At 36.9% G+C, this 13,001-nt stretch overlaps 1 protein-coding gene across 4 annotated transcripts in view; it reads left to right on the top strand.

Moving 5' to 3' along the window:
* Positions 1-13,001, top strand: part of znf385b (zinc finger protein 385B) — a 166,813-nt gene that overhangs the window by 143,992 nt on the left and 9,820 nt on the right. For 3 of the 4 annotated variants that reach the window (XM_079822484.1, XM_079822483.1, XM_079822485.1), the window contains one exon: positions 9,856-10,039. In XM_079822484.1, coding sequence (XP_079678610.1) covers positions 9,856-10,039 — 184 coding nt within the window. Of the gene's footprint in view, positions 1-8,076; positions 8,116-9,855; positions 10,040-13,001 lie in introns of all 4 variants that reach the window. The other variant, XM_079822482.1, reaches the window with a different exon arrangement.

The following is a 13,001-nucleotide window of genomic DNA, read 5'->3' as shown; positions in this document are numbered from 1 at the left end:
AGTCGTTTCACTGTGTGTTTCTTTTCTTTCCATAATTAGTCCTGTGTTAGGCTGCTGTGAAGTATCTTATGGGCATTTTCTGTCAAATAATACGCCATGAACAGATTAGATAAATAGGGTGTGATGTTCCTCTCTTCTTGTGCTGTAAAATATTCCCATAGTAGCATAAAATAACAATGATATTCAGATTTGTTCAGATCAGTGGTTTTCAAAAAATGCTGTCTGGAGACTTTTTTTTAACAGATGGCATATTTATGTAATTCTGTGCATTTTTTTCTAGCATATTAGTATGTCTTTGTATTTAGTTTCTGCTATTTCTATTATTTCTGCATATATTTTTAACATTTTATTATGAATGCATGTTATGAATACTCTGCAAGCGGTGCTTGCTTGTGTAAATTTTTAGGTATTTGCTGCATGGTATGGTGCCAATCTTTATTTTTTAAGTAAATGTAAATGTAAAATAATGACATACAATTTACACGACTATTCAAAATTTAGGGTCATTTTTTAAAAGAAATTAGTACTTTTATTCAGCAAGGATGGATTCAATTTATCAGAAGTGACAGTAAAGATTTACATAAAATGTTTCTTATAAATTCTCTTATTTTAAATATCGTATTCATCAAATAATCTTGAAATTAAAATGTATTACCGTTTCCACAAAGAATATTAAAGGGACCCAAAAATGAAATGTTGTCATCGTTTACTCACCCTCAAGTTGTTCCAAACTTGTATGAGTTTCTTTCTTATGTTGAACATACAAAAATATATATTTTTAAGAATGTTGGTAACCAGACCGTTGACGGCACCTATTGACTTCCATATAGGAAAAAAATACTTCAATGGCTATGTCAGCTGTCTGATTCCCAAAATATCTTCTTTTGTGTTCAACAGAACAAAGAAATGCATACAAGTTTGGAGCAGCTTGAGGGTTTCAGCTTTTTGGGTGAATTATCGCTTTAAGAAGCACGAATGCCAACTTTTTCACAGGAAGTAATTACATTTTTAAATATATTAAAACAGTTCTTTTAAATTTTAATAATGTTTCACAATTTCACAGTTTGGGCTGTATTTTTCAAATAAATGCAGCCCTGATGAGGAACTGCTGTCACACTAAGCATTTGACTTGCTGGTGAGCGTCACCAATGCTGTTGGGCTAATGTGTGCTTGGACACACTGATCACACACAGTACATGTTCCCTGAAACACTATAGATTAGCTCTAATTAATGGCTCAGATCAATATGTGTAAAAGCCAAACCTTAAAAGGCATTTATGTCCATTATGAAACTTTGCCAGGCGTATAATTACGGTCTTTAACAATTCAAATCCGTCACGCAATTTACTGACCCTGTGCAACTTTATAGTTCAACTCCAGCCTCTGAAATGCCTCATATAAATGACCTTACCATTAATGTGTTCTGCATTATATTTTATGTTCTTTCCACAAACTAAACATGCTCCCATTTTCTGTAGAATGCAACTTTTTTAATGCCGTAATTACACTTCAGGCAAGGCCTACAGGCAGCTGACAGTTCTATAAACTGTTTTTGGTTTGATATGGGTTTTTTTATTTCATATTCTGTCTCAGAAATCTTGGCCCTCAGTTTAGCTGGTAAAATAAATTTTTGCAGATGTGGCCTGAATAAACTCTGCGATTGTGGGAAAATCGCTGCTGAATTTCTAAGCTTTTCACTCCACTGGCTTTTTCAAATACATAAAAACTGTTTATACTATAACTTTTTTCCCCCCTGTTGGCTTTGTCTTACATTACATTGTCTGATTTTCTTTTTTGCCTTCGTAAGGTGTTTGTTTTTGAAGGTGAGACAGCCGTTGTGTGTTCTTTTGAAGACTGCATTAAAGAAATGAGAATAATGGCTGGAGTACGCTCTTAGGTTTCCCTTATCTTCTGTAAATGAGCTGTTTTATCTCCATTCGCGCTCAGTGTAACAGAGAAGCCCTGGCCATTTCATTTGAAGTTACCTGATCTAAAGGTGTGTGTCCTGCTGTGATGTGACATTAGGTGAAGTGGAGGCTTTTCTCCAGAGACCCACAGCCCTTATGTGAGAACAAGCCAATATGGCGATAACCAGCACATCTCATTAAAGCTTTATGGTCTCTTATACATGCTGTGTCATTACAGCCCTCACACCCCCGCAACACGTGTCTCTGTTGAACTGTTGTGTCGTTGCTCGACTAACGTTACCCAGCAGCATAAGGAGAGCTTGGTTTCAAATTTCAACACAACTTAGACCTCATTTACACCTGGTGTTCTATCTATCTAATCCAGACTCAAAACACATCTGTTTAGCTATGCATTTACTGAATGAGCACTGTGCTTTGTCCGAACTGCTTGCTTTTTTTTTTTTTTTTCAATTGTTTCAATTTAACCCTGTTTCATCTTTGCATCGTTTTACTCTTTTCATTCTTTTATACCTGTATCGTGCTTTTATTTTTTTTATTCTTATTATAACTCTTTTAATTATACTTTTTATTTTTTATTATTTTTATTATTTTGTTAAGGCTGTCTGGGTGGAAGAGGTTGAGAGACGGGAGAGCGATAAATCGAAATCCCTCCGGTGCGAGGACGATCCATTTAGATCTGCACTGATGGAAAGATCTGTATAGCCTTGGTGGTGAGAGGAAGGGCCGTGTAGATCCGCTCTGATGGTCAAACAAAGTGTTGATGGGAATATTCCATTTTGACAATTAATAAAATTACTAAATATTTGACAAAAATTGATAAAGAAACCCCTGTGATGTTAAATTCTAACAGCTAGGGGCTCGTCCGGGTTATTCCCAAGAAACACGGGACTGAGAAGTCATCCTCCATCACAGGAAAGTTGTATGATTTCCTGTGGTGGTAGGATTGATTGATTGATCCCATAGAAGGTAGAGATAGCCCTCCATTTAGGCCAAGAAGATTTGTCTGCAAGGGTACTGTTTAAACTCACAGTTACCTGACAAATATTAACCTGACTCTCCATTTTCTTCCACTCCAGATAGGGGTTATACTATATATATTTTTTATTTTATTCACTTACGAAAATTTTAATTCTATTTCTGTGTAAAGCACTTTGAATTGCCACTGTGTATGAAATGTGCTATACAAATAAACTTGCCTTGCCTATCTATCTATCTATCTATCTATCTATCTATCTATCTATCTATCTATCTATCTATCTATCTATCTATCTATCTATCTATCTATCTATCTATCTATCTATCTATCTATCTATCTATCTCTGTCTATCTGTCTGTCTGTCTGTCTGTCTGTTGTTCCATCCATCCATCCATCCATAATATATATATAACAATTTGATTGTTAAATTGGTCAAAAGTGACGGAAAAATATTAAGCAGCACAACTGTTTTCAACATTGATAATAATGATTATAAAGCATATTAGAATGATTTCTGAAGATTCACGTGACACTGAAGACTGGAGTAATGATGCTGAAAATTCAGCTTTGCATCAAAGTTATCACGTCTAGGGCATCAGCCTGCCAGATTTTAGGGTTCCTCCACCTTCAAAACCTCAATTTAAACCATGCTAACAGGTGTACACGGTGATATTTTACGGATGACTTCTTATGATCAGATCACTGAAACAGATCTTAATACCTGGTGAGTACAGGTCTTACATAGGAGGAGATAAGACAAAATCTGGAAATGTGAGATCTGCAGCAGTTCTTGTGAACTTTATCTGTAGGTCAGGGAATCGCGAATCAGTTCCATTTAATACTGTTACTGAATGAAATAATTCTTTTTAGCTTTTTAGTTGTTAACAGTTCTTGACAATCTCTATTCTTCTGAGATTAAAATATGATACTAGTACTGTAAAAACAGGGCTGCATTCAATTCAATTCACATTTATTTGTATAGTGCTTATCACAATACACATCGTTTCAAAGCAGCTTTACAGAAAATGCATTTCTACATTACAATTTAGAGTGATCTGTATCAGAGGTTGATGTATTTCAGAAACGTACAGTTCTAAGATAATACAAATCACGCAGTTAGCTAGTATCATGTGTTCATTTAGGCAGAAAAAAATGATCTCATGAGAGCAGTTATTACAAGTTGTGATCATCATGATTACAATATATAGAACATTTGGCAGTTGTGTATGTTGATTCAGAGTTGGCAGCATCTGAAGTCCTCACAGGTGTTGGCATCATCTCTTCACAGGTGTTGCTATTGAATCTACATTACACAGCAAAATGAATCATGTGGAATTTAGTTATAATCTCTTTAATTATAAATAAGAAATGTGAAAATATATCGCCAAAAAATAATCTTTTTTGTTGTTATTATTTTTGTTAAAGTTTTATAACTAGGACTAATTATAAGGATGGGTGTTTCTTCAAAAGTTCTAAAAGAATCGATAATGGAATCGTTAAGGAGCTGGAATCAAGGACTTGCAATTCCAATCCTTATTTAAGAGCTAATTCTTTTGTCTTTTTAAAGTAGTTATTTGAAAGATGGATTACCAGAGGGAGTTCAGATCAATGTTCTACTAAAAGATTCATCTGGAGTTCACGCATGTAAGGAATCTTCTGATTTCTTGAGCTTTGAGTAGAAGGTGGAAATGTAAAAAAGAAAAAGAAAGAAGTGCAGATTTATTATAAGCTAAAAATAAAAACTTTTATCTGTGAAAAAGAAAGGTCTGGAAAATTTGCTAATTATCAGGCCTTAGCATTTGGCATGATTTTCATCAAATTAAGGTTGTTATTGTGCTTAAAAATTATTTGAAAGGCTGAATTGAGGGGTGAGGGAAAAGAGTAGGTCATAATTGCTGTATGACTTCATGCATTGGGGGAGTTTGTGAGCAGATGTTTTGTGGCAGGGACCTGTGGCCTCGGAAAAACAACAGAAGTAGGCACTAATAACGCTTGTATTGCATAATTGGCTAAATCATTTGAGACTGTCATTGCAAGACTACATTTATTGCATGCACAACTACAAGCGCACACACCAAACCAAGAATATTACATATCATGACTGTTTCCAAACAGGGTTTCTAAGCCCTCCAGGGCTGGACTGGGGCTAAAATTCGGCCCTGGACAAACCCAGCCCATCCGGCCCTTGAGTTGCTGGGGTTAGGGCCTTAAAGGGATAGTTCACCCAAAAATGAACATTCTGTCATCATTTACTCAACCTCAAGTTGTTCCAAATCTGTAAAAGTTTAGTATGAACACAAAAGAAGATATTTTGAAGAATGTTTGTAACCAAGTGTAACCAACAACTTGAGGGTGAGTAAATGATGACAGAATTTTAATTTTTGGGTGAACCATCCCTTTAAATTCAAGTAAATAAATAAAACTTGGACAGGGAAAAATAATAATAATAGATATTATTGAATTTACTGCAAATGCAGTTAAAAAATGTAATATTGCACTTTTGTCACACAGAAATGCACTTGACAGTAAAGAACGGATTTTGAGCTAGGATGCATTAAAGTAAATTTACTGCTATTTAATTCTGTCATCATTTACTCACCCTCAAGTTGTTCCAAACCTGTTTGACTTGCTCTCTTCTGTGAACATTTTAAAGAATGTTGGCAACCAAACAATTTTGGTTTGGCTACCATTGAATATTGTATGGACCAAAAAAAACAGACTCAAATGGTTTTCTTTTATGTTACACAGAAAGAAATTAATTCAGGTTTGGAATGACTTTAGGGTGAGTAAATGATCACATTTTGGGTTGAACTACCCCTTTAAAAACAATAATATTCTAGAGTTAACACCTAATTTATGTAAGACACTGATATCTAGCTTTCACGAGGCTCTCATTGAAATAACATTTAATTAAATTTCATTAGAACTATTAAAAAGTTCATAAAACATTTAAAGAGAAAAAAGCTGTGTCCTTAATTCATGGGATCCAGGCTTTAAAGCTGTTTTGTTGAATTATCCTTTAATTGCCCTAATGAAATTGTATTTATTAGTTTAACTGTAGTTTCATTTAACTGTAAGATCATGGTAGTCACAGGTCAAATCATACTCCTCATTACCATGGGTATATGGTTTCTAAAATAAATAAATATTTTATTGAGTTTGTAATAAAAAAATATTGTAAACACATGTAGAAAATACGAAAACAGCCTGCAATATTTAATGTAAGTAATAATAGCAACATTTTTAATACATACATTTCTGCCAAAACACCATATTTCTTCACTGTAAGTAGCTGCAAGGTAAATTATTATAAAGGTGTGGTGGTGCTAGATTGACAAGTTTGTAGTTATGTGTATTGGTGTTTTCCAATTTACCTCGTCATGTATTTACATGGCCGCGGCTATTTTCAGCTAGATTCACCACAGAACCTGCTATGTTCCCATATCGCACGACTGTATAAAACAAAATTCGGCGTCAAAGGTCCGTTCAACACTTAATAGAGCAGCAGAAATGCAGCGCATGTTCATCAGCGGCAGCACTGTGTGCGGATATTCGTTTTTTGCAGTTTCCCATGCGCTCCAAAAAAAACAAAAAAATGCACCTAATGGAGGGGAGGTCTCTCTCGCGTTGACCTGTCAATTCAGAAGACAAACCAATGGGCCGCTGTCCCTGCATGATCGACCAGTCCGTGGCAAAAAATAAATAAATAACCTTGTATCGGGCCCCAAAGTGCGTCGGCCCACCGGGAAAATGCCCAGTATGCCAGTTTACCAGTCCACCCATCTGCAAAAGGAGCCATGCTTAAAGTATTTCAGATGGCTCACTTATAGGCATTTCTGCAACTAGGACTTCCTATTTTAACAGAAGAAATATGTATGAACAACTTTTATAAGACATATTGTAGTGGGATCAGACGATAACAAAAAAAAAAGAGAGAAATGGGAAAGCAAATATGTTTCTGACAGTCATGTTCCATCTGATGCCGGTCTGTGTATTGCATCAGCCAGGCCTGTGAAAACCACAAAGTCAAAGCATGTATGCATGAGAAAATAGACTCCCTAAAAGATCAACTGTGCACTATCATACAACAAGCTGTTACAATGTGTAGGTGTGTATGTCTTTGACAGGTTTCTTGTACAGTACATGAGCGCTGAACGGGAGGATACAGAGACAGCTGTAGGGTAATGCACTGATATTGCTGGCAGCTCCTATTTGCAAATATCAGCAGAAAGGCTTACTGGTGCTTATTGCCTATGCAAGCCTTTTTATGTTTGCTCGTTCGTGTCCTGCTCTTGTTGCAAAGACATTTTTGCAACAGAGCTATTAATAAAACATGTATATGTCTGACTGTTCACGGAAGAATGTCATATACGCTCAATGGGCCTCGTTCATGATTCACGAACGGAGCGAATTTCTGAGTGAAAAAAAAGAAGTCCTGCAAACCATTCTCACTTAAATTGATGATTGATTTTGATACTACTGTTCAAAAGTTTGGGGTCAATAAGATCAAAAGAATTTAATACATGGTTTCCACAAAATATGAAGCAGCAACTGTTATCTTCAGATAATAATAAGAAAAGTTTCTTGAGCTTGAGAATGATTCCTGAAGGATCATGTGACACTGAAGACTGGAGTAATGATGCTGAAAATTCAGCTTTGACATCACGGGGATAAATTACATTTTAAAATATATTAAAATGGGGAGGGTGGGGTAAATAATTGTAATAATATATCACAATATTACAGTTTTTTCTGTGAATTTGATCAAATATTGTAAATACAGCTTTGGTGAGCATAAGAGGTTTTAAAAAATCTACCCCAAACTTTTGAATGGTCGACTAAATCGATTTCAGATTCCAATTCCAGATTTTTTATATCAGTGGAGCAAATTTCCAAGTTGCAATTCCAAACAAATGTTCTCAGTTCTTAGGGAGGGGGAGGGGGGGTGTAAACTTTACACGTATGACTGATATGGACGTTAATATATAATCTAGCTACTGTGCTTTTAAAATCTGGATTTTAAATTTATTTGTGACTTTCTTCTGTGAAACACAAAAGAAGATTATTTGAAAAATGCCTCCCCACCCCCCATTCCATTCAGTTATAGTCAATGGAGTCCAATGTTGTTTGGACACCAACATTCTTCAAAATATCCTCTTTTGTGTTTTGCAGAAGAAAGAAATGTGCATACAGGTTTGGAACAACATGAGGGTGAGTAAATTATGACAAAATTTTAATTTCTGGGTGAACCATCCCTTTAATGTTCACAAAACATAAACAGGTTTGCAAGCCTGTTGTATGTTTGAAACAATTTACAGAGACATTTGTGCTGCTCGTGTTTCACGAATGAGACCCTGTGATTGCTAGAACTAAGTTGAAAGACACTTGATGTTATAAAGACTGAAATTATGGTCCGGTTGTGAATGTTTTTGTTAATATTGAAATGGGCTCACACTTAGCTTGGGAGAAAGTCCAATTATTAATGTCAAGTGCACTTAATCCAGGTCACAGGAGCTGCTAACATTTGCACAGTGCAGAGAAGACAAAACGCCCCAGGTCGTCACATCATTCTCTCCTGTCACTGTCTGCAGCAGCGTCCTGCGTGTCATTATGACTCTCATGCCTGTCACTTGAACAAGCTATCTGTGCTGTTGGTGCGATGGATGTTACGCACCTCATTTTCGCTTGGTCTGTCTCTGTCTTTCTTCTCTCTTATCATATTTCATGTTTTCAGCTCTGACTCAGATGGTTCAACACACATTCACAAGATCACAAGTGAACGGCAGCCATTTTGTCTTTATAAAAGAAACATAAAAACTTTGACCTCTCTTTAATCCCAGCACCTTTACAATATGGTGTTAGCCGCATGCTTTGTAATAGATATTCTTTTGTCTGTCTGTTTGTGTGTTTTGATCAAATGTATATATGTATTAACTAGTATAGTTAATGTTTCTTTCAATAGGGGCACATCCAATACTGTTCTGAAATCACTGTCCCCCAAATACAGGTTTAGTGAAGATTCACACTGAGAGTGATTGTTTTTATATTGGAATATATTAGGAAAAAGATAATATAATTGAATGCAATTACAATAAATACAATTTATATATAACATATAATTAGCTAAAAAAAGAAAGAAAAAAAGATGACCAGCTCTGTCAGTGTGAATGGCCTTTACCTGAGATGCTTGTTCTTTGATTTGTGATGGAAATCCTAATGATTTAAATGTAATTCTGCTGTTTTTATCTCATTTCGGAGGGACAATAATGAGTACAACAAAGCAGTGACATGTCATTACATTCCTGTAATTGCTATTTAAACACCTCGCAAACTGAAAACCGCAGTCTTCCTCTTTGAATAATCTGCAGGAAAAACATCCGTGAGCGGTGCCGTCTGGCTTCTCCCGGCACTGTCAGAAATCCCTTAAACTTGCAGTTAGTGAATGTGACAGAGTATCAGCATTTGTAGAGAAAATCCATCTGCAGGTCTTTTGGGACTTTGTCACTTCTGATGTCATAAAAATGAGAAATTGAGCCCCTAATTCTTAGCAGTCAGATATTCAAAGGGATCCTAATCCCTCATAAGCACTTTCTCTCTCGCTCCCTCTCATTCTATTTAAGTGTGAAGTAGTCATTTTCCCTTCAAATCTTCACTTGGAAGTTGAACAGCTAAAGATATGAGTAAACTCTCCATTAACGGCCTCAATGAGTGCCAACTATCGATGTCCATTTAGTTTTGCTCCATTGAGAATCAATTCCCTCCATGTCCGGCTCTGTTTCTTAGGCTCTGGAAAATAAGCTCATCCCGATCTCAATCCTTACCTTGATTGGAACAGTGCCTGTTATTGAAAGCATGTTTGAAATGTGTGTGTGTGTGATTGCGGTCCATGATGGTAGATGCTAGTTGTGAGAAATGAGCCTGATTGGATGGTTCATTTGTTCTCCTTTGTAGAGCCAAGCCGAGGCGCACTACAAAGGCAGTAAACATGCCAAGAAGCTCAAAGCACAGGAGTCCACGAAAAATAAGCAGAAAAGTGCAGCCGCCCTGGACAGCGGCGCTAAGACAATCACCACCACCACCACCACCACCACTTCCTCCTGCACTGCAGTCACTGCCAGCTGCTCTGACCAACCAGGTTAATAGCTCCTTTTGTTCTTGCTCCACATCACCTGTCCCGTCCTCCTTCTCCTATCCTTCCCTCTCCATGTGTGTTTGCTTCCATGCTTTTCTTCGCCGCCGCTCTAACCCCGAACCCTCGCCCCTGTTTACACACTCCATGTGCTTGTGTTTGTGTGCACTGCATGTAGCCGTACCTTTTCTCGTGAAAGCATCTAGACCACTTTAGGGTGACCAAGGGCATCCGTCAAACTCAAAAACGTGCTGGTTGTTCATGCGCCGAGGTAAGGAGCAGCCCTGCTGCGGCAGTAATCAGCCATATGCTTTATCATGCTAACAACAGATCGCTTTTCCTGCAGCTCTGTTTGCTTGTTTCATCATTACCTGCGTATTGAGTTTCCTGCACATGATCGTTTTGTCTCTTTTTGTGTTGAGTTTAAATGTTTAATTATGGAAAACACATACGGAATTCGAACAGGCGGTAGGATGCGTGCTGGGATGCTGTTATTTTCATTTTTTTCTTCCTCCCTGGCCTTTGATTCGACTGAATTAGATTTGTGTTACATTTCAAAGAACATAATCATCTGATCTTTGCTTCACGCTGTGACCCACTCAATTTCAGGCCCTTGTGTCTGATTAAGAATCAAGACTGGGATGTACCAAGACACATGCCCTACGGGGTGCATATCCGAGCCAGCGCATACTTTCCGAATTTGCTCGTTCTCCAGCTACAGACTCTGAGACAGATTTGGGTGCGCCTCATTTATTAGGCAGTGGTGGTCCTCATTGATATGCAGTGTCTTTGCACAAATCAGGCCAAATGAATGTCAGCCTGATTCACAGATGGCTTATGGGTCCTCGCTGTCATGCCGTCGTATTAGCGCGGCGTTAAGCTCGGACCGAGACTCGGGAGGGGGGCTGCTGCTTTCGTCTCTCCCCGAACCCTGGCAACACACAATGCAGTCAGATTTAGTTTACATGGGAAAACTTCAAGCACTAAATCATTAAAATTGCTAGCTCCAGTGCTTTACGTAAGAGCCTGGTTTATGTAATTTTTCAGAACTCTGTGTGTTGGATTATTCTGGGATGTGTGTGCATGGTAATTGCTCTGTTTTTTTTTTTATTATTCTTTCTTTTTTTAAGATCCGAGAAACGTTCCGCATTTTTCAGAAAGGATATAGCAAGGTTGTTTCAGCATTGAGGTCACTGCTTGATCTGCATCCAAACAACAAGTGCCAATTCTTATCACTGTGGCTCTGTTCCAAAACCTAGGGAGCTGCCTACGTAGGCTGTATTTTAAGGCATCATGAACACACTTTTGTTTTAAAGGGTAGATTGCTGCTTTTAGCCAAATTCTAAGTTGAAATTATTTGCTACCATTCAAACTTTTGGGGTCAGTAAGATTTTTGGTCAAACTTTATATTAGGCATCATTAAAGGGATATTTCACCCAAAAACAAATGTTTAATGTTTTTCTGCTTACCCCCAGGGCATCCCAGATGTAGGTGTCTTTGTTTCTTCAGTAGAACTCAAATTAAGATTTTTAACTCCAACCATTGCAGTGTGATAGTCGTATAATGCATGTCAATGGGGATATTTTAGAGTATGAGAGCAATTAGAGTAAAAACACATAGACATACGAATCCTTATTAAACCATGCGGCTCGTGGCGACACATTGATGTCTTAAGACATGAAACGATCGGTTTCTACGAGAAACCGAACAGTATTTATGTAGTTTTTTTACCTTTTTTATCAGACGAATGTTATCTAGTATTCCCAGCGCCATAACTTCCGGCGAAAAAGGTCAAAATAGTGGTGCGATCAAAGATATATATACGTAGATGCCTCATTCGACCGATATTTTTCTTACACAAACGCACCGATTCACTTCAGAAGGCCTTTATTAACACCCCAGAGCCACGTGGAGCACGTTATTTGATGGACAGATGCATTTCTTATGGACTTCAAAAACAGAGCAACTATTACTGCTATTATAATGCCAGAACATTTTTTATATAACTCCGATTTTATTTGTCTGAAAGAAGAATGTCATATACACCTCGGATGACTTGAGGGTGAGTAAATCATGGGCTAATTTTCATTTTTGGGTGAACTATCCCTTTAACTACTATGTACTAAAATTGAACATTTATTACACTTATTGTTTGCATACATGTTTTTACATTTACATATATATCAAATATATATATATATATCAAAAAATACCTGCATGTAATTACAGTTGTAATTAATAAAAAGTAAAAGTGGTGTGAAGGCCAAGTATGATAACCCATACTCTGAATTCGTCCTCTGCATTTAACCCATTCAAGTTAGTGCAAACATGTTAGGAGCAGTGAACACACACACTCAGAGCAGTGGGTAGACTTTTTGCTGTGGTGCCTGGGGACCAATTGGGGATTTCCTGCCCCGTATTGATAATCAAACCCGCAACCTTCAGGTTACCAGTCTGACTCTCCAAGCATTAGGCCATGAACTTCCCACATCTATAATTGCACTGTTGAACCTTCCCTTACACCTTAAACCACCGTTAAACACTGTTATTAATAGGCCTGTTTTTAATTTTCAGCAAGATGCATTAAAGCCAGTAAAGACTTTGTTATACTGAATTATCTTTTAAATAAATACTGGTCTTTTGAACTTTCTATTCATCAAAGAATCTGGTAAAAAAAAAAAAAAAACTTTAAGAAGCTGATTTTAACATTAATAACAAGAAAAGTTTCTTGAATGCCAAATAAGATTATTAGACTGATATCTGAAGGATCATGTGACACTGAAGACTGCGGTAATGATGCAGAAAATTCAGCTTTGCCATCACAATGATAAATTACATTTTAAAATATAAAAATAGAAATTTTAAAATTGTTATAATATTTCACAATATTACTGATTTAATGTATTTTTACTGTAAATAAATGCAGCCTTACCGACTCCAAACTTTTTAACTATAGTGATTGCATTCT

This window comes from Gobio gobio (genome assembly GCF_949357685.1).
Source record: "Gobio gobio genome assembly, chromosome: 7".
Classification (NCBI taxonomy): Eukaryota; Metazoa; Chordata; class Actinopteri; order Cypriniformes; family Gobionidae; genus Gobio; species Gobio gobio.
Note: the sequence above shows the minus strand (reverse complement) of the source record. Positions and strands in the feature narration are given on the sequence as shown.